We start from the raw sequence: 22,423 nt of genomic DNA, 5'->3' as shown, positions 1-22,423 counted from the left end.
CCCATGTATCATAAAATTATATATGATTAGTGTCCAAATACTACATCCTAATTGCAACAATTTGTGTTATTTGTAGATGTGTGAAGATAGGAAAGAAATCCAAAAAGAATGGAGAAATTTGGAGAAATATTTCATTCCATTTTTGTTATTTTATTTTATTGATTTATTTTCTTACATTACATTATATTTATTTTAATTTTATAATTTATTGATATCCATATTTCCGTGGTACCTTTTGCTCATCAATTTTACAGTATTTTTTTTCCCTTTTTATTTCGTACATACATACATGTATGCATGTATGTATTTTAGTACAAGGAATTAATTACCATTGAGTTTAATTGTGATAACGTAATTAAGCTGTAATTTCATTTTTTTTTAACTTTTAAATATACAATAAACACATGGGAAAAGGGAAATGAAAGAGAGAACAGAACAGACATCGTTGGAGTAGAGAGATCTGAGAGAGAGAGTGGGAGAAGGAAAAATGGGGACAACAATGGCAGGTCTCGCGCCGGGACTGTCAAGGAAGCTGAAGAAAGTGCTGGAATCAAGGACCGATACACCGGACGTTCTCGGTTCCCTTAACACCCTCTCCACTTTCTACACCGATAACACTCCTCAGAATCGTCGCAACCTCAGATCCACAATCGAGAAGCGCTCTCTTTCCATCAACATCGACTTTCTTCGCGCATCCGATACTGCCCAGCAGGTTTTCCCACTGATTTCTACGTCTTTTTCTTGTTCAATTCAGTTGACGATTGCTCGTTTTGCTTGCTCATGAGTTCTTTCGCTTTCTCTGCCCGTCAGGCGTTGGATCGCGTCGAGGAGGAGGTAAATGGTCTTGCCGATTGCTGCGATAGGTAACACCCGGCTTGCTAGGATTTAGTTCTCTTAATTGCCTTGCGTTTTCTTTCTGTTTACTGGTAACTCTAGTTGCGTTCTCTGTCAATTCACTATCAGTGGGTGAGATATATGCTTAATCTGCATTTGGAGCTGTACACAAAATGAATTCCCGAAGTGATCCGTTTTTTTTCCCCTTAATGTTATCATATATGGGCTTTTCAAATGTATGGGTGGTCTCGGTTCTATTGGCGCTGACACTGTCATAGAATATACAGCGGAGGGATGTGAAATGATTACTATTAGTATCCAAATTAGAAACATGGCCAATTTTTTGTGTAGGAAAAATTTCAGACCTCAGGTATTGTGCAGACTTTAGGGAATCTTATCTAGTTATTAAACAAGTTGTTCAGAATTTCCATTTCTGTTACTAGGATATATCATTTAACATTTGTCTCTTGGGACTTTTACATTTACTAGAAGGTTTTGATATTTGAATTACTTTGAAAAGGGAGTTTTTATTTAGATCACCAGGTATTGTGGCTTGCGTATTTTGCTGGACATAATTTAAGTTAGAAGAAAGAAGAAGAACAGTACTCATTTAAGGCTTTGATTGGATTAAAACAGGATCTGGTATGACAATGAATTGAATTGATGATGACTGTAGTTTTGTTATCACTCTGTGCCATTTGGTGTCGCTTCTGAATTATTTCATGAATTCCTTATTTGTTTAGTTTCTCTTCAAAGAAGGAAAAACAATATCTGAGAACTCCTTTCTCCCATCATTTCATTGTTTCCTTGATAAATGTATCTCATCACCTGAAATGATGCACATTGTTATTACTTTCCTCAAATTTAGAGAATTGAACTAGATTAGACCATGACGTGTTTTTATATTGAATTTATTACAGAATTGCAAAGGCTTTAAATAGTTCTAGTGCTAGCATCGGGGACATTATTGGTACCACAGAACGCCTAAAGCAGGAACTCGAAGTTACTACACAGAGGCAAGAGATTGTGTCATGCTTTGTTCGTGATTATCAGATATCTAACGAAGAGGTTAAAGTTTAATTTTATATATTTAGTGCTTCATCGATGAAATAATAAATTTTGGCTTGAATGATGTAATAAACACTGTCTTTACTCCCTGGCATATCCACAGATAAATGCTCTGAGGCACGAAGATCTAAATCAGAAATTTTTCAAGGCTCTTTCCCATGTTCAAGAAATCCACGCTAATTGCAAAACACTGCTGAGAACACATCATCAGGTAATTTATTTTATTCACTGACTAACACACTTGTGAGAGACAGATTGGTGATATACGGGGCTTAATGAAGATTATCATGTTCCACTGCAAACTTATTGTTGGCCATGCTTTTGGAATTTAAGTTAACTATCGGCAATTTCACTGTCATTATAAACAATAACCGGCATATTTCATTTTACATTTAGAGCCAAGCTAGGTGATGAAGTACCCCTTATATCAAAACGTACTTAATTATTCTGTGCAATTTTGTTGCAGCACGATGCATGATTATCACTTTGTGTTGCACACCATTTGCTTGTGCCCTGGTATCTACAAATAACTTAATATGAGAAGTATGAATAGTCAACTTAAATATAGTTTAGTGGTTAAAAGACATCTTAACCTCTTTTGTGTGGTTGTTGATTCAAATCTCACCCCACGTAACTTAATGTTATAAATATAAATGAGGTATAAATCAGTTATACTTATATGTAAGATTGAAAATATACATGCATAGGATGAAAATTGTCATTCTTTTTAAGGTTCATGGTTTTAACATTTGGGTCACAGAAATTATAAATTAGGTGTTCTTAAGGAATGCCTATACCATTTTCATTTGATACTCTGTCTGTAATTAATATAACTATAGATTTGAATTTACAAATTTGTGTATATTTTTTAAATTAAATCAATAAAAAGTATGCAATTTAATTTAAAATAAAAGAACTTCTATATAGAATGATGATCAGAATTAACGATTCATAAATATAGATCTCCAATCTAAAATTTCTATTAAATAATGAAAGCTAGGAAAATCCTTCAAATTGCATCATATTAATCCATTATATTTATGTTAAAAAAAATCTTCATGAATATTTTTTCTTTAAAAAAATGCTTTTCATTTGCCTGAGTTATATGCACTATTGGACATTTTCAAATTTGTGTATATTTTTCTATCATGCAATGATCAGGGACTTCAATGCAGCGTGCAGGTTTGGAGCTTATGGATATGATGGCAGTGTACCAAGAAGCAGCATATGAGCGGCTGTGTAGGTGAGCTGCTTTGGATTGATTATTTCATATTACATATATTTTAAAACTACCATTGTTAAAAATTTTCCGAATAATTTATTTTCTGCCCAAAAGAGTGTTATTGTTTATATGTGTTCACTCGACTTTTAATCGTAATTCAATTGTTTTGGGACTGTCTGCTATCCAAAGATTTAAGTTTTGAATGCCACCTATGCACATGTGAAGGTATGCCTAAAGGTTTTCATGCTCTTCTTACACCCTTGTGAAATTGTAAATGGAGGACGTTAGTGTTTTTATTTTCTCCTTTTTTTGGGTGATAGTGTTTGACTTTTGAAAGGGCTTACGTTGTTTCATTGTGTTGCTTTTTCACGTTATGATGGTAATGTAGTGTGTAGACGTCTTTGGTAATATATTATTCTTATTTCAGGTGGGTTCAGACAGAGTGCAGGAGCCTAGGAGAAACTGATAATCCCGAAGTCAGTGAACTATTGAAAACAGCTGTTCGCTGCCTCAGGGAAAGGCCTGTTCTCTTCAAGTATTGTGCTGAGGAGGTGACATAATTGTTGATTGCTAGTAGGATTCTTATACCTCCTTTTAATTTTCATTAAAATTATTGATTATTGTTGTAGGTCGCAAATATGAGGCATAATGCATTGTTTAGAAGGTTTATCAGTGCTCTTACACGTGGAGGACCAGGTGGCATGCCTCGTCCTATTGAAGTACATGCTCATGATCCTTTACGTTATGTTGGGGATATGTTAGGGTGGCTACATCAGGTATGAAACAGAACTTTTAGTTGGTTTAGTATATTCTCTAGCTCTACTAATTGTACCCCAAGGATCCTTGCGATTTTGGAATGACTAACCCTCAAGGATGAGGATGTCTATTCTGCTTGTTTACCAGACTGAGAATTTGTTTTTATGCAGGCTTTGGCATCTGAACGTGAGCTAGTACATATACTGCTAGACCCAGATGCAGTAATTGATGTTGGACTAACTGCCAACAAGTTCTCCCCGAACTTAGAGAGTGAATCTGGATCACCAGACATTGACCTAACCTTTGTTTTGGATAGAATTTTTGAAGGAGTTTGCCGGCCTTTTAAAGTGAGAGTTGAGCAAGTGCTGCAGTCTCAACCATCTCTGATTATTTCATATAAACTCAGCAACACCCTGGAGTTTTACAGCTACACGGTGAGTAAAGGTTCTATTAGTATGCATCGCAATGGTCCCTCAACTTTTACTTTCTTTGTTATAACTGTCTGTTAAGTTTTAGATTTCAGATTTGCTTGGGAGAGATACGGCTCTATGCAATACCTTGTGGATGCTAAACGATGCTGCCCAGAAGACTTTCTTTGATATCCTTAAAAGTAGAGGGGAGAAGCTTTTGCGATTTCCTTCCTTTGTTGCTGTTGATCTCTCTCCACCACCGGCAGTTAGAGAAGGGGTTTCTGTGCTGCTGGAAATAATTGACACTTATAATAGCATGATGGTTCCAGCTTCAGGGAAAAAGGCTGCTTTTGATCCGGTGTTATCTGCTTTACTCGATCCCATAATTCAGGTTTGTTTTGTATTAAGAGTTAGTCCAAAAATAAAAGGCTTACATAGTAGGAATGAATTCAAGTCATGGTGGCACACATTTGAGAATTAATAACCTATGAGTTTCTTCAACAACCAAATGCAATAGGATTAGACAGTTGTCTGGCAAGATTTAGTCAAGATAGTGCAAGCGGGCCAAACACTCATGGATATAAAGGAAAAAAGAGAAAGAAAGAAGAGTGCCTAATGACATCTTATTTTTTGGCTAAGCCCCTGACACATATACGTGTATAATATCAAATCTGTGTTTACTTTGTTTTAGAGTGATGCCTTCTCAGTAAAAACTATGCGTAGACAAATAACCATGTTAGTCATTCTAGTAGAGAAATCTTAGTACTTGTTTATCCAGAAACTTATATCCCTTTTGTCGTGGGATGTATTCCAAGTTCTTCAAAAAATTGCTTATAGTAGTTGAGAAAAATATGATCAACTGGCCAGCTACGTTCACTAGCCCTTGAGAAATGAGTCTGGGTCTTTTCTTCAGAAAAATTTCCAATTAAAAAAATTTGACTTTTCTAAATTGTTAACAAAAGGAAAAAAAGATGTTAACTTCTCTTTTATTTGAATGGATTGATGCTTCAGCAAAACCTCCCTACCCTTTCGTTTACAATCAAACATTTTGACATCTTAAATGCTAAAACTGTCTTATTGTAGATAGAAAAACAGTGGCGCAGCGCACATTTAATATGTTTGATTTTTTAAATTTCAATTATGCAGATGTGTGAGCAAGCAGCAGAGATTCACAAGTCCAAGGGATCTGGCCACATATCAAGAAGGGGTAGGACAAATTCTGGTTCAGGTCAGAATAGCAAATCATCAGTAGATGCACTATTGTCCCAAAGCAGCCCTGCTCCAGCCTCTCAGGTTTCCATGACCACATTTTTGTTGTCAATGGCATGCATAATTATAATTTCTTTTTTCAATCTGAAGAAATATTGGTTTTCTATCACCTGAACGCAGGACACCGAAACACCTTCTAAGATCTTTCTGATCAACTGTTTGTGCGCCATCCAACAACCATTATCTGGGCATGAAGTTGCAGCTGAATATGTCAAGAAACTTGGAGTAATTATAAATAGTCACTTGAGCGTGCTTGTAGAAAAGGAAGTTGGTGCAATCTTACGAAGGTGCGACTTATCTCAGAAGATGACATATTTCCATAAGAGCTCAGAAGCAGGCAATGCAGCAGATGGACTACGATTGGCTGAGATTCAAGACACATCTCCCGCTTCACTTTCAGAGAGCTTGAAGGCTTTCTTTGGGCTTGTTTTGGGAAGTGAGAGTTCCCTTCCTGAGTTTGAGCTATTGCAGGTTCCCAAATTGCGATCGGAAGCCTGTATTCAAGTAGCTCGATCGCTGGCCGAAGCTTACGAGCTTATATACGACGCAATCATGGATCCAGACAATGGGTACCCAGACCCCAAGTCACTTGCAAGGCATCCTCCAAACCAGATAAGAACAATTTTGGGAATATAACTATAGAGGTTTTGTGTAGGACATTCTGTTTTGATTTGAGATATCATTGCATTGAATAGGTTGGTTCTACTGTTACTTTGTTGAGTCTAAAGCTTTAGATTAAATGGCACTGTATGTTGTACAGAATGCGGTCTAAATCCATTACCTGATTAGGCTGCCAATATATTTGCTCTTGTTTATTCTTCTCCCTTTTTTGGTCTCCTGTACAGTGTTATAGATTCTTGTTTTTAAACTCTCCCTTTTGTCTTATTGAACATACTTTTGTTGGCAATTTTTATTAGTAAGGATTTGAACTGAGGAATCTCTAACATTGTTGGGTTGTTTATTTGTTTTTTGGTTGGGAGAATATCAAATTTATACCTTTTGATTTTAGAGGTTTGTATCAATTTAAATCATGGACTAATTAATAACTATATTGATTTAAGGCCATGTTTACTACTCCATAATCAAATTGCTGTAATCATAATAGGTCTTCTTTTTTTTTTTTTTTTTTTTTTTTTAATTCTTCATAATTTACATAATATGGTTAACTAGTCATCACTTTTCATATGATGATCGATTAATTATGTTTACAGCAAAATAAACTTGGTCTAAATTCTGAATTTTTGTAAATGTCAATTTATACCATTTATCATTTGGAAAAATCTCATGTGAATTTTGCATCAACTAAATCTCTAAATTTTCACTTTTAACATTTTTTAGGGATAAAATTATCCACTTTTTAATATAGGGTTAACATCTTTTCACTATGGTTTATAATTCTAAAAAGCTTTAAATTGACATCACCTCGTGTCATCACTCATTACTAATGATTCAACTAACTAAACTCCAACATGACTTCCTATTTCTATTTTACCTTTTATCAAATAAAAAAAATTCGGAAAATAATTTCAGCAGCCAAGATGTATGATGAAAGAGAGAATGAACATGGCCTATTTGAGCATAAATTATTGAATTAGAGCCATAAATTATTATTTTAAAAGTCGGTAGGATTTTTACTTATCCCTCTATTGAATTAAAAATTTGAAAGTAAAAGTAACAGAGAGAGAGAGAGAGAATAAACCTAGGTTAGTTTTGTAAAATTAAATAAACAAATTATCATTATAATCATTTAAGGAAGTAAAATAGACTAATTGAAAATAAATTCTTATATAGATGTTGGTTTTTTAATTTCATAATTCAAATCTTTGAAAATTTAATATTTGTTGATAGAGACTCTATTCGATCAGTATCTATCAATGATAAATATTGATAGAAGCCTATCATTGATACTATGTGATAGATATTAAAAGAAATCTATCAGTATCTATCAATATATATTTTTTTTTTACTATTTCTATAAATAATTTGACATTTTTTCTATATGTAAAATTTTTTTAAATAAATTTAATCACAGAGAGTTTTTTTTAAAAAAAATCACCTAACTTTGTTCATCATTAGTAAATATAGTAGATGAATTAAGTTAAAAGCTTCGACTTAAGTTGTTATGAATATTGTCTTACTTTTAGTCCGTGTTTTCTTTTTCTTAAACTGCATCGTAGCTCTAAAATAACTAAAACGGTGAAAAAGACAATAAATATATATATTTGATAATATAATTTTTCTTTTTTTCTTTTTTTCTTAGAAAAGAGAATATGCAATTTCTTTTTTTGGTAACAATTGAAAGAAACTTTTTACTTTTGTCGAACAAATTGGGTGTAGTGTGGTGAAACTTGGAAGACACGACGGAGATGAGTAAAATAAAATATCTGCAAAAGTGCAAGATGACAAAATAATACACAAATTTTTTTATTATTTTAATTTCAATTTTAATCCATATACTTTCAGGTTCTAATTTTACTTCGAGTAGTTTTAATAAATTTTAGATTTAGTCCTAAATGCTAGTTTAGGGTTAGATTTTTCATTCTTTTATTATCCATAATATTTTTACTTAAACATTTGAAAATAAATTCACATATTTTATTTTCTCACATGAAAATTATTATTGTTATTTAATCAATTTGATAAATATTAATTTTTAAATATTAAATTTAAGATTTATTAAGAGTATCGGGATTAAAATTAAAAGTATGAAAACTAAAATGATATTTTAACTTGATATAAATTACAAAGTTGATTTAGGTACGATTAAAAATCACTTTGAAACAAACATGTTTCATAAGTAGGTAATTAGTCTCATTTTAAGAGTTAGATTTAATATACATAATTTGATAAAATTCTCATAGCATAAATTATGTAATATAATTATAAACAAAGGAATTAAACTATAAGTTTCTTCAAATTATAAGTATTGAATTATATAGGTCATGTTTGATAATAATTTAGTTTTTGATTTTTGTTATTAAAATTTAAGTCAGTAGACACTACTTTTCATTCCAAATTTCTTTTTTGTTATCTACTTTTTTTCAATGGTTTAAAAAATCAAGTAAAAATTTGAAAAAAAAAAAGAGTAGTTTTTTAAATTTGAAATTTAGCTGAGAATTCAACTATTATACTAAAAAAATACACAAATTATGATAAGAAATTGAGAAGAAATAAATTTAATTTAAAAAAAAATCCAAAAACCAAAAATTACCCAATGGAGCTTAAATTTACAATAAGAAAACGCCATTGCGCATTAATTAGCAAGAAAGAACTTCTAAATTCCAATAAAAAACAAAAATATATAATTAGTAATTAACGTAATTAATTACTTTAATTATAGAAATTAATTTGCCTTAAATTCGAAGAGATGAAGTTCTTCAGATTTGATGCACAGCCAAACACCAGCGACCAAACATGACAGTCAACTGAACGCCACCGTCTTCTACCTCCACTCCCATTTCTCTGTTCTCTCTTTGTTTCATCGCTCGATTCGTTCCATTTCTCTCTGAAGGAACTTGATCGAAATTCGAGCCTGTCGACGCCCCACGGCGAGAGGGATGGCGGCAGCGGTCGGAGGAGGTAGTGGTAACGGCGGCGGTCTGATGATCGGCGGTGGAGATGTGTCGAAGGCGCATGCGGCTATGGCTTTGGTGCAAGTAATTAATGGAGGTTACCATGTTATAACCAAAGTCGCCCTCAATGTTGGGATGAACCAGCTCGTCTTTTGTTTGTTTCGCGACTTGTTGGCTCTCGCGATTCTTGCCCCTGTCGCTTATGTTCGGGAGAAGTATAGTTATCATCTCTTCCTATTTCTTCTTTTGCTTATGTTTCCTGTCTTTCTTCTTTGTTGAAATTAGTTGTTTGGGTTTTTGTGAGCTTTGTCTGATCGTCGTTTTGATCCTGTATCGTTTGTTTCGCTTCTGCTTTTTTGTAGTTTTTGTATACCGTTTTTATGGCGTCATTTGATTCTTAGGACCATTCCTGTTTGTGTGTGTGTTGAATTTTATCATTTATTTCATTTGCTAATTTTGACATTCGATGGAAGATGAAATTTAGGGATCGTGCAAGTTCGAATATGTAGATTCTTCTTACTTTCGACCTTTCTGGATTCCCAGGGATTGCTAAATGTATAGGCCAGTTTCGGGAATAGTTTACTGCTTCTGCTAGTATTTAGGACTTCTTTTTAATTGCTTCAGGCCATGTTTGGTTTTATTCTTCAATTTCATGTTGACTTTGAAGTTAATTTCTTCCTCATGGTAAATTAAAAGAATCAATTTCGTTATCTTCTGTCTGTCATCAACAAAGTGGTTAATACGAATCTTTAGAACTTGTAGAATTACCATAATTCGGACATTTATGATTTATGTATGGGTGGATAGACAAATTCGATTACTGTTTAATATTCAATATTGCAATGTTTGGTATATGGGTATTTGGCAATCATGGGTCGCTTCTTAAAAGCATGTATTTAAAAACTTTTACCAATTATAGCTCCACCATTAGGACACTTATTCCTTCCCTCGAGGAGGTTGGGAGTTCAAATCCCCATCTTCACATTTGTTGTTATAAAAATCCAACCAAATGTATTTCTCATATATTTATTAACGTTTGCCTCTCGTATTATGAGGGCATGGATATTTTAACATCCCATGTGTTTTTGTCTTCTTCCCTTCCTTTACAGGCGGATTCGTTTACCCATGACTCGAGACCTCCTCATATCATTCTTTGTTCTTGGTTTGACTGGGTGAGGTTATATACAGTTTCCCATATTCCAATTTTGTTCTGTACAGTTTTTCATCGTACTAATTGCTACTGGTAAAAGGAAATGAAGATTTTATCGATCTGGTGAAACATTCTATTTATTGCACTTATCTTCCTGTGGTTAGGATTTTTGGTAACCAGCTTCTCTTTCTTGTTGGACTTGGCTACACCAATCCAACTTATGCTGCTGCTATACAGCCTGCCATTCCAGTTTTTACATTCCTTTTTGCTGTTCTGATGGGGTTAGTCTGGCCTATTATTGTTCAATTTCATCACTTTACTGAAAATTTTAGTTAGTGCTTTTTGAAGTCAGATGGATATATGTTCCTTGTTCAATATTAGATCTTGACTTTGTTTATGCAGCACAGAGACTGTGAACTTACTCAAGCTGGAAGGACAGGCAAAGGTTGGAGGTACACTCGTTTGTGTCTCTGGTGCCATATTGATGGTTTTATTCCGTGGTCCAGCTTTGGTTGGAAACACTGAATCTGATTTCATGTCGCATAATGAAATAAGTGCAAGGGGTCAGCCAGAGCCTGCTGGATGGTTAATGTCTAACTTTCTGGAGTATGGATTGGATCATTTTCATGTTGGGGTTTTATGCTTGATAGGGAACTGTATGTGCATGGCTGCTTTCTTGGCTATCCAGGTACTTCACTGATAGTACACATCTTTTGATAATGACTACAGCATTTTTTCCTAATTGGAATCAGCACTTGAAGAAAATATCCAGGTTTCTTTTGTTTGGTTTTGCAAAAGTGTTCGACATGGATTGTTGGAAGCTCATAAAAAAATGGATTGTTGGTAGTAGAATCTAGGGGTGACTGGAGAGATGGTTCCCAGGTAGATTTTACTGAACTGTAACAGAAGAATCAATTAATAATAAAGTGCAGTGTGCAAGGAATCCTTGAGCGAAGGTATTAGAACTTATAAGGAGTACAGGGAAACAAAAAGATAGAGGGTTAAAATGTCATTTTGCCAGGAAAAAGTTTTTTTGGAACATCCAACTGGCAACTGAGAAGATTCTTCAACTATTTCTCATTTGGTTTTTTCTTCTAGTTAATTTTTAATATGTTATAGCAGTAAATAGATTTTTTTTTGAAAAGGATATACCATTGAAATTCAGTGTTATTGTTGCGTAAAATTAGAAGCTATTAAATGAATATAGAGATTGATGTAGATTTTGCATCCTTGCTGGTTTCAAAGGTCCATCATATCGTAAAGTCTCATTGCAGGAGGGTGGGGATGATGCATAGGGTCTTACTCTGAAATGTTTCGGGCATTGTATTGATACTGCGATGGGAATGCTATTAGAGTATTATAAGGGTATATTAATAATTAGTTAGAGGAGTTTGTCAGGTAATTTGGTTAGAAATAGAGGTTATGGGAATGAGAAAGGTAGGCAGTATTTTGGTGAGCGATTTAGGGCTTGAGAGAGATCTCAAGATTGGGAGGGTCAGGTAATTCGGACACTTAGTTTATCTTATAATATGTTATCATTTATGAATCAATATTTGGATTTTATCTTACTGTGGAATTATTTGTCTTCATATTATAGTGGGCAATGTTTAATAAATTTCTTGTACATTATAGGCACGGGTGTTAAAGAAGTATCCTGCTAACTTATCGGTCACAGCATATTCTTATTTATTTGGTGCTATGTTGATGGTGATCACATCTTTCTTTATGACCAACGAATCCACAGACTGGAATTTGACACAATCAGAGTTTTTTGCCGTCCTTTATGCTGTAAGTTTGTTTACAGCTTTCATACTACACCCCTCCTTTACCATTTACTTCAGAACATTTGTTGCTCGTGTAAAGCTTACAGGATTCAATTCCTTTGAAAAAAATCGGGAATCACTTTTCCCTTCCCATCAGTTCACTTTTGAATGATGACTTCAATATGCTTGGGATTCTGACCTTCACACTTCAAAGAGAAACCACATTATATTCCTATGATCCATCTCCATAAACTATGCAAGAAGTGAAATTTTGGTTCATGCCTGCTCATTAGATTAGGATTTAATTCTAGAATTGGGTGTTTGTTTTTCCTCCATACACCTGCCTTGTGTTTTCGATAGAGTTGGGAAAAAAAAGGGTCAAATGGGCTGAAAACTTTCCCTCACCCCTGAACCCCACCGCAAAAAAGGGGAAAGAAATAGGGATTCTCGTGCAAATAGGAGTTACCAATTTTTTTTAGGTATTTAAAAATTTTCTTGGTGCTTCAAATTTATCAACAAGAGTGACTTGCAACATTTGCTTCACAGTGAATATAATAATGATAATAAAAAGGAAAAGAAAAGAAAAAAAAGGTTAAAAAGATCAATTTCTTTTGACAGGGAGTTTTTGCATCTGCCATCAATTATGGACTCTTGACATGGTGCAATAAAATATTGGGACCTGCATTGGTTGCTCTTTACAATCCACTTCAACCTGCAGCATCTGCGTTGCTATCAAGAGTTTTCATAGGAAGTCCTATTTATCTTGGAAGGTTTTCCTCAATCTTAATTACATTTTATACATTTACCTTACAAGTTTGATGTTAATAGGTTTACCTCCCAAACTAAAAGGTAACTGGTTTTATGTTCTGTTTGTTGACAGTGTTTTGGGGGGATCTCTTATAATTGCTGGTCTTTATTTGGTTACTTGGGCGTCACATAGGGAACGACAAACGACTCTGATTTTGCTACCGCATTCAACCAGGTCCTCTGAACCACTTATTCACAAAGATGCATTGACTAACAAGCTTGCATATCAGATAGGTCACATTTTCTCAGGTTCTGCCTCAGCACCCAAATCTGTAGATTAGACCAACTTCTGATGGGATTTTTGATGTAAAGTTCTCCTCACAGTTCAACTTTTTCAAAAGGGTGGCCTCAACATAACTGCGGCTTTGATTGAAAACCTTAAAAAGTTACCAATGTTGTAATTTTCCAATGGGATTACATGATTCATTATTCTACCTGCTCCCTGTATTGCTAACATATTTTTGCTGAATAAGCTATCTCAGAGGTCCAGATAGAAAAGAACCATGTTATTGCCATCAATATCATTTAGATTCAGTTTGTTTCTTTTCCAGGGTTTTCTTATGGTTGAAAGATTGCACTGGCCTCGTTGTGGTCAGGGGTGTGAAAATTTTGATTTTGTATACATACCAAATCAAATCGAACGATTTGTTTTTGATGAAAAGGGGAAGAAAAGAACACAGTTTAAAAAACCACGATAGTAGACTGATTTTTTTTATTATTGATTTGATACACAAAATACAAGATGAATACTCAAATAAATAGAAAAGAGGAAACCCTAGGTGCACGATAAATTACAAAAATGTCCCTAGGTCAAACTACTATTTTCGACACTCCTCCTCAAGTTGGGGAGTAGATATCAATAAGACCCAACTTGCTGACATAATAATCAAAGTTTTGTCTAAGCAACTTTTTGTGAGTGCATTTGTAACTTATTGATTTGAAGGAATATAGGGAATGCATATGCTTCCATTGTCCTCTTTCTTGGATGAAATGTCTTGATCTTCACATGTTTTGTTCTATCATGTTGAACTGGATTATTCGAAATATTTATTGCCACTTTATTGTCGTAAAACAGTTTCATTGGAAGCTCACTGTCTTGATGAAAATCTAACAACATTTTCTTCAATCAGATCTCTTCACATATCCCTAAACTCATGACCCTATACTCAGCTTCAACACTGCTTCTGGCTATAATCCCTTGTTTTTTTTTATTTTTCTAGGTAACCAGATTACTCCAGACAAAAGTGCTATACCCAGATGTTGACTTTCTATCAACAACAAAATCTGCATAGTCAGAATCGATGTAAGCTTCAATGCAGCGTTTATCGGACTTCCTGAACATTAAGCCCTTACCAGGAGTTTCCTTCAAATATCGTAAAATACGCTCAACAGTTGTCATATGTTTCTCATAGGGGGCCTGCATGATCTGACTGACAACACTCACTGCATAGGATATATTGGGTCTAGTGTGGGATAAGTAGATTAACTTCCCAACTAATCACTGATATCTTTCTTTGTTGACAGGAACTCTGTTATCTATATAATAAGATTTGCATTATACTCCACAGGGGTGTCCACAGGTTTACATCCACTTATACCTGTCTCTTTGAGTAAGTCAAGAGTGTACTTCTGTTGAGAAATTGAAATACCTTCTTTTGACCAAGCCACTTCCATCCCGAGGAAATATCTTAACTTTTCCAGGTCTTTAATCTCGAACTCCTTGGCCATTTTCGTTTTAAGTCTCATAATATCAACATCATTTTCACCAGATAACACAATATCATTGACATAAACAATGAGAACTGCGATCTTCCCTGAAACTGATTTCTTTGTAAACAACGTGTGGTCTGAGTGCCCTTAATTATACCCTTGAGCTTTAATAAAGGTGGTGAATCTGTCAAACCACACCTTCAGGGATTGTTTCAACCCATATCGTGACTTCCTCAGTCTGCAAACCTGATGCTTAAACTGACTCTCGAAACTGGGGGAAGGATTCATGTAGACTTCCTCTTCAAATTCCCCATTAAGGAACACATTTTTTTACATCCAATTGATGAAGAGGCCAATCTTTGTTCACTGCAACAGACAACAACATCCGGATAGTATTAAGCTTGGCCACAGGGGAGAATGTCTCAGAGTAATCTATTCCAAAGGTCTAAGTAAACCTTTGGCAACCAGTCTAGCCTTATATTTGTCAATTGTCCCATCAGACCTTTATTTTATGGTAAAGACCCATTTGCATCCAACCGTCTTGTGTCCTTTGGGGAGAACAACTTGATCCCACGTCCCGCTTTTCTCAAGGGCCCTCATTTCTTCCATAACTGCAACCTTCTATTCAGGAATTTCCATTGCAACATGTATGCTACTCGGTACCATTACTGTATCTAGGCTGGTAGTAAGAGTCTTGAACTCGGGTGATAGGTTACTGTACGTCATGTAACTATGCATAGGGTACTTTGTACAGGATAATGCCTTTCCTTAGGGCAATAGAGAGATCGAGAGAAACATCATGGCTCTCCATCTTGTCTAGTTTTCCCCTGTAATTGGTTGTCTGCTCCAGGGGTTCATCTTCAGAGGGACCTTTCACACAATCATCTTCCTTAGTACCACTTTCATTCTCTGAAGTTGTTTCCTCAGCACTGTTATTTTCAGCTGTCTCTCCATCTACCATGGTTTCCTCGACAGTATTGTCAACACCTTCTTTATCTTTACCCACTCTGCAAGTGTCAGTCTCATCACAAGTACCAATATCATTAGTGGTAGGAATACACATACCTGGAGCTGAAGCTGGGTTAGACTCATGGACCGGAGCCAGATAAACGACAAGTGACACTGTTTCCTTCATGAGATTCTTCCTATAGTATGTTATCTACGGGACTTGATTGGTAGGAAGGACGGGATTGACATGTTCTGGTTGAGGAGAACTCTAAGGGAACTGAATACGTGGACCAATTAGTCTCTTCACTAGAGTTCTCTTCTTGAAGATGACTAATAGGGAAGAATGATTGATCCTCAAGAAAGGTAACATCCATGGAAATGAAATATTTTCGAGAAGGTAGGTGATAACATTTATACCCACATTGGTGGAGAGGATGCCCAACAAATACACATTTCTGAGCACGAGGGGTAAACTTCGTGCGATTTGGACCATGAGTATGAACAAAGGCAACACAACCAAACACTCGGAGTGGCACATCAAGGATCATGCAGGTGGTTGGATACGACTCTTTAAAACAATCAAAAGGATTGTGGAAGTTTAGAACACGAGAAGACATGCGATTGATTAGGTGGGTGGCAGTAAGCATCCCCCCATATGTGGGACGGAAGAGAGGTGGACAACATAAAAGAACAAGCGGCTTCCATCAAATGACGATTTTTCGTTCGGTCACTCCATTCTGCTGAGGAGTGTAAGCACAAAAGCTTTAGTGGAAAATCCCCTTAGAAGCAAGGAAATACTGGAAAGAGGTTAACAAACTCAAGCCCATTGTCACTTTGCAAAATTGCGATTTTTGTGTTAAATTGGGTTTCCACAGTGGCATAGAATTGTTGGAATGCAGCTGACACCTCAGACTTATCAGTAAGAAGGAAAACCCAAGTAAGCCTAGTGTGGTCGTCGATAAAGGTGACAAACCAATGTTTACCTGTAGAGGTGGTGGTTGGTAAGGGACCCCAGACATTACTGTGGACAAGAGTGAAGGGTCTGGGTGGTTTGTAAGACTGAGAGTAAAAAGAGACACGACTCTGTTTGGCCCGGACACACACATCATAGTTTAAGGAAGATATATTAATATTATGAAACAAATGAGGAAGCAGATATTTCATGTATTGAAAATTGGGATGTCCAAGACGAAAATTCCATAACATAAAATCACTCTCAGACGTCGAAAGATTTAAAGAAATGAAACTAGTCCTATAACAATCCCTAGAGGAAGTATCATTAGTCGGAAGTAAAGCCCCCTATCGTGCCAGGCAATGCCAATCATTGTTCTTGAGCTCAAATCCTGAAATAAAACAGAGTCGGGTGAGAAAACAGCCTGACAACTCAGACCTCTTGTAATTTTACTGGTAAACAATAAATTATATGAAATCTTAGGAATATGCAGCACATTACGCAACACTAAACCCTTAAATAGAGAGAGATGACCTTTTCCTACAACAAGGGCAAATGACCCATCTGCGATTCTAATTCTTTCATTACCAACGCTCAGACAGTATGGAATAAACTAATCAGATGAGTCAGTTAGATGATCTATAGCTCCTGAGTCAACAATCCAGGGTTTTTTTTTACCATTAATACTAATAAGGTCAAAGGACTGAATCGTACCTGACTGCGCAATAGCATTGATTCCAACAACACTCAAATTATTTTGACCATTTGCTGGAGATTGATTCTAAGGATTCTCACTCGTCGAGCCACTCACAAGAGCACGTCCAGGATTTGACTTGTCATGTGACTGACGTCGTCTAGTATTTGGAGGTCTCCCATGCAGCTTCCAACACTGGTATTTTGTATGCCATGGCTTCTTGCAGTGTTCACAGACAGGAGGGGGTTTCTTATCACCGTCAGACCCGGAAGACTTCGTAGCAAAAGCAGCAGTATCAGTAGATGTGATTATTGGAGTGTTCATGGCACTTGATCTGTCTTCTTCCAAACGTATCTCCCAACACACCTCCATGAGAAAAGGTATAGGATGCTAGCCCAATATCCGATTCCGAACAACATCGAACTTTGAATTTAACTCAGCTAGAAAGTCATAGACACGATTAACTTCCTTAATCTTTGAATACTGAACCCTGTCACTCGCGCAATTCCAGACACTTCACGGGACAAGTCCATCTCTTGCCATAATAGAGACAATTTATTAAAGTAGGATGTCACGTCCATGGTCCCTTGCTTGCATTCATGGGCCTGTTTGCGTAATGTATACAGCCGAGATGCATTCTGCCTTTTTGAACATAACTTTTGCACAACATCCCAAATGTCTTTGGCGGTTGCAACATAGAATAACGGCCTGCCAATCTGGGGTTCCATGCTATTAACCAAAACAGATTGCAACAACGAATCTTCCCCTTTCCAAATACGTTCTTGAGGGTCATTGCTCCAGATTTTGGTATCTCTCCCGTCAAGTACCCGAATTTATGTCGTCCTTCTAGAGCCATTCTGATTGATTGAGATCAGGAAAAATAGTTCTGGCTATTCATCTTTTCTCCAATAATGAACCCTGTAGAATTTTGTAAGACTGTATCAGCAATAGAGGAAGCACAAGGATCATCTAAGTACTTAAATTCACTAATTTTGGCAAAATATAAAACATGCTCTTGCAGAAAACAAGTGAGTTTCAAGACATACCTCTTGTAGAACTTCTTCAAAGCTCCTTCTCCAGTTGCTATCTTCTCCAAATCTTGTTGCAGACCACCTCAAGATCTTCCCCACTATTATCTTGGTGCTTTAGATTGAGTTGTGGGACTCAAAACAAGCTTGAATCAAGGGATGAAGGAGAAAAACTCACTGCAACAACCTTGTTGAAAAACCCTTTCTTCAACCTGAATTTTCTCACAAATTCTCTATAGATTGCATCCCCGAATTTTACTCCAATCTCTTCGTTATATTGCATATCAACATGCAAAGGAGATAGTTGCATGAATTGCAACTCATGCTTGGAGAAGACAAGGCAAAGTGAATGCCATTTGAGTGAGCAACTAAGGAGATGGATAATGGAAAAACGGTTTTTTCCATTTTTGTGTTTTTTATTTTCACTTTTTCAATTTTATCATAAAATCAAAAACGATTTTATAAAAATCTATTTTGATTTTAAAAAATGAAAATTTTAATTAATTTTATAAATTAATTATTAAATAAAACTTAATTAATTTAATATCAAACATTAAATTAATTTTAACACATCAATCTTTATATATTTAAATCATATTAAAATATATAAATTTTTCTATTCCGTTTAATTCTCAAATTAAACATATAACTATATCTCATATAGTTACTAATTCCCTTAATTCTAATTTGAACGATTCAAATTAAATTATCACGCTATTCTAGAGTTAGTGCATTACGAGCTAGTAGGGGGACCTCGTGGACCTACAGATCATGGGCTCCAACGATCTGAGATTAATTGACTAAACTCATTAGACTAGATTAATCCCCATTCGTTAACTAATGGGTCATTCCACTAAAGCCCATAGTTGCACTCATGTCACGGTAGATATATTATGTCCACATGATTTAACCATAATCAGCAAGTTGACCCTTCACAGGTTGTTTGTAATAACGGCTGGCTCAAATATCTGTTTTACCCCCAAGATTACGTCTTATTTCTCAAGTCCCTACTGATCTTCTAATGAACAACTGGTTTGTGATCCAATCACCAAATCAAACTCTCCCAGGTCAGTGAGAGGGTGAGACCATTTGTTCAAGACATGGATTCAGTACTTGGGAGAACAACCTTTCTCCTATCCCTAAATCGGGTAGGCGTGAACTCCATCTTGCACCCTATGTCCCCAGCTATCTATTCGGTCTTACCCCTGAAATGGGAGTCTTATTGAGCCGGCGCTGTTGAGCCAACCCTCACCTATGCAAATCTAAGGGCAATCCCGAATAAACAAAAGTTCATAGTTAGCTCAAGATTAAGATCGAGTTACCTAGGTCATCTAGGTGAAATGGTCAGTCTTATACAGTAAACAACGTTATAAAGTAAGAATGACTTATTTCTTGGTCCTGATCTTATGCAAACTCATTGCATAAGATACCCCCACTTCTCATGTCATTACGAATTAGGATCACATCATATGATCCACTTTTATGTTTCCACATAAAGTTCAAGTACTCATACAATAGTCATGGGTCTTAGTTTATTAGATTTAGACTTTCATACAATTTATGAAATCAATAATTAGTATATTGATTATAGAAAATGTTTATCATTCTACAAACTGCGAGTTTTAGGACATAAAACCTAACAAATTTTTCATTGATCCAGACAAAAAATTTATAATGGGTAAAATAGGGAAAGAGTTTACCGGATTCTCATAATACATCGGTAGGTTGCTGGAGAATTCTGGTTAGACTGTTTGTGGGTTTGTGCCAACAACTGTTCCGAAATCCGTAATTTGCTGTTGAATTTAATGGTTCAAATTAAATAGGTGACAAGATATTGTAAGTGATAGATTGATTTTGATGCTATAATTAACTCCATCCCATTTGTATTTATATAAAAAGGTCTATAGCTCAACTAGTATTCTCACAAATGCAATAAAAGAAAATTAGAACAGGGAAAAGAAGATTGGCTTCAACCAGTATGGCCTAAAAATTATTATTCTACATTTTGCAGAGTTGGATTACAACTTTGTTCTGTTCCACTCTTGAGCCAATTGTGCCTCTAGCTTACATAAGGAATTAGGTTGGTGATTGGTACATATAATTCTATTCATATATAAAGACAAATTCATTTGTTTAGTTAAAACATTCTGTTCAATGATTACACCTATTTTAAAACATGAATGAAAACCGTTGATTCCTTTTTATATTTATAAATAAAAAGATAATATTTGTTTTGCTGATTGCATATTCAAAGCATTAAATTAATCTCTTATTTAAATTCGAGACTTTGGTAATTGAGCTAATTCTCCTCAATTTAACTCAATAAGCTACGCTGCATAAACTTTTGAATTGGTTCATTTTCGTATTTCAACTTTCGAAACATTAAATTAAAGGCAACCATTTTAATCGTTTTTTTTTTGGAAAATGACATTTTTAGTTCTCGAATTTTGAAGAATAGGTGTCTTTGGTTTCTAGATTTATAAAAATGTATATTTTTAATCCCCAAACTTTTTTTATAATAGGTATATTTGATTCCTAAGCTTTTAAAATATACTTTTCTAGTCTCTGAGATTTTAAAATATGTTCACTAGGGCCCCAAATTTTTTTATTATATTAGATAATTATATGCATTTTAAATTAGAAGAATTATTTTTAAAAATGATCTCTTCTCTAAAATTATTTTTAAAATTGTGAATATCATATAATTATTTTAAAATTTTGAAACAAAATCTAAAGGCTTTTTAAACCTATTCTTAAAAATTTAGGGTTAATAGATACGTATTGAAAACTAAGAGATCAAATGTAACCTATTCTTAAAAACTCAGGTCGCGTTTAGTAATTATTTGATTTTTGGTTTTTGATTTTGAATATTAAGTCTACATACACTACTTCCATCTTTTCATTTGTTATCTACTCTTTACCAATGGTTCAAAAAGTCAAGCCAAATTTTGAAGACTTAAAAAGTAGCTTTTAAAAATTTGTTTTTGTTATTGGAATTTGACTAATAAAAAAATACAAATCATTATAAGAAACAAGGAGAAAATGAGTTTAATCTTAAAAAACCAGAAAACAAAAAACAAAATGATTACCAAACTGGACTATAATTAAAATGATACATGATACATTTTAAAAAGTTGGCCAAAAGTACATATCCTTCCGAACTTTGATACAAAAAAAATAATCTTTTCTTTTTCATTTAATTTCCACTTGTCAATACTAGTCTTTAATATATGCAGAACAAATCAAGACGCATAAGATAAAAAAATATGAGAATACACAAATCAAAACAAGATCTAAAGCATCAAAATCTTTGAATTACCAAAAAAAAAAAAAAAAATCCATAATTTTTTTTTCAAGAAAACCAATCAAAATCTTTATTCTCAATTATTTGCCCTAAAACCTAAGGGTGTGTTTAAATTACATTTTCAAATATTTAATTTAAAAAATAAATCATTTTTATTAAGAAAAGTGTTTCCTCATACAAGACTAGTCAAACAAATGACACAACAATAGGTGGCAACTGAGGTAGTGCTTGTTTGGCAAAACTTCCCCAACACTTCTAGAAGAAATTAGTTGCCCTTAATCTGTTACAGTTTATCCAATCCCCTTGTTCCACGTTGTCCTTTTCGGTTGTAATATTCCTTTTTCAATATTCATTGTATTATTCTTTAATTTATCCTTGAAGTGTATATATTCAAGTAGGCTCCTTGCTTTTATGTATGAAATAAGAGCCGAGGAAAAGATCTGAATAAGAAGAAAGTTTTTAGATAAGAAATTCTAAATTTCTTGATCATACTCATTGTTCTATTTTTCTAATTTGATATCGGAGCACAGATATATCTAGCTCAAATCAGTCTCAATCATCTTCCTCGTCTCTTGCCCTTTTTTCGACAATATGTCCACTCCGCCTTTAAACCAATTACTAAATTAGATCACCTCAATCAAGATGGATAGGTCCAATTTCTTGTTGTGGCAGAATCTAGAGTGGCAGATTCTTCGAAGCTATCAACTAGAAGGTTATCTCACTGGAGAAAAAACTTGCTCTAGTAAGTTTATCAAAGCTCCCAGCAATAGTGAAAACTCAAGCATAGAATCCAGTGATGTTGTCGCTAGTACTCTCGATTATGTGTCCAATCCTGCCATTGATCAACTAATCTTAGGTTGGATGTATAACTCAATGTCATAAGAGACCGCTACGGTTATGAGTTTTCAGACTTCAAAAAAGCTGTGGAAGACTGTG

The 22,423-nt window shown here is 34.7% G+C and overlaps 2 protein-coding genes across 3 annotated transcripts; both read left to right on the top strand.

Annotated features, from left to right (window-relative positions):
* The first annotated feature begins 487 nt into the window (after nucleotides 1-487).
* Nucleotides 488-6,503, top strand: LOC120086620 (conserved oligomeric Golgi complex subunit 6). Its single transcript, XM_039043354.1, has 11 exons — nucleotides 488-712; nucleotides 811-863; nucleotides 1,755-1,902; nucleotides 2,006-2,113; nucleotides 3,078-3,145; nucleotides 3,552-3,675; nucleotides 3,754-3,900; nucleotides 4,051-4,314; nucleotides 4,397-4,681; nucleotides 5,437-5,583; nucleotides 5,680-6,503. Exons 1-11 carry the CDS (start codon nucleotides 488-490, stop codon nucleotides 6,193-6,195), a joined length of 2,085 nt encoding a protein of 694 aa, XP_038899282.1. The 3' UTR covers nucleotides 6,196-6,503.
* A 2,433-nt stretch (nucleotides 6,504-8,936) lies between these two features.
* LOC120086823 (WAT1-related protein At4g19185) lies at nucleotides 8,937-13,394 on the top strand. Of its 2 annotated transcripts, none has more exons than XM_039043625.1 (7): nucleotides 8,937-9,346; nucleotides 10,241-10,303; nucleotides 10,446-10,562; nucleotides 10,684-10,969; nucleotides 11,914-12,069; nucleotides 12,663-12,814; nucleotides 12,925-13,394. In XM_039043625.1, exons 1-7 carry the CDS (start codon nucleotides 9,117-9,119, stop codon nucleotides 13,130-13,132), a joined length of 1,212 nt encoding a protein of 403 aa, XP_038899553.1. In that variant the 5' UTR covers nucleotides 8,937-9,116; the 3' UTR covers nucleotides 13,133-13,394. The 2 variants fall into 2 exon arrangements, with proteins under 2 accessions (XP_038899553.1, XP_038899554.1); XM_039043626.1 differs by having other exon boundaries at nucleotides 9,214-9,351.
* The last annotated feature ends 9,029 nt before the right edge of the window (nucleotides 13,395-22,423 follow it).

Source organism: Benincasa hispida, chromosome 9 (assembly GCF_009727055.1).
Source record: "Benincasa hispida cultivar B227 chromosome 9, ASM972705v1, whole genome shotgun sequence".
Lineage (NCBI taxonomy): Eukaryota > Viridiplantae > Streptophyta > Magnoliopsida > Cucurbitales > Cucurbitaceae > Benincasa > Benincasa hispida.
Note: the sequence above shows the minus strand (reverse complement) of the source record. Positions and strands in the feature narration are given on the sequence as shown.

What these genes read in the sequence shown, in the direction of transcription:
- LOC120086823 (XM_039043625.1), top strand. Translation starts at nt 9,117, where the DNA reads ATGGCGGCAGCGGTCGGAGGAGGTAGTGGTAACGGCGGCGGTCTGATG. An exon ending in GTCGCTTATGTTCGGGAGAA is followed by an intron (nt 9,347 to 10,240) that starts GTATAGTTATCA and finishes CTTCCTTTACAG; the next exon opens with GCGGATTCGTTTACCCATGA. An exon ending in TTTGTTCTTGGTTTGACTGG is followed by an intron (nt 10,304 to 10,445) that starts GTGAGGTTATAT and finishes TCCTGTGGTTAG; the next exon opens with GATTTTTGGTAACCAGCTTC.
- LOC120086620 (XM_039043354.1), top strand. Translation starts at nt 488, where the DNA reads ATGGGGACAACAATGGCAGGTCTCGCGCCGGGACTGTCAAGGAAGCTG. An exon ending in GCATATGAGCGGCTGTGTAG is followed by an intron (nt 3,146 to 3,551) that starts GTGAGCTGCTTT and finishes TTCTTATTTCAG; the next exon opens with GTGGGTTCAGACAGAGTGCA. An exon ending in TCAAGTATTGTGCTGAGGAG is followed by an intron (nt 3,676 to 3,753) that starts GTGACATAATTG and finishes TTATTGTTGTAG; the next exon opens with GTCGCAAATATGAGGCATAA.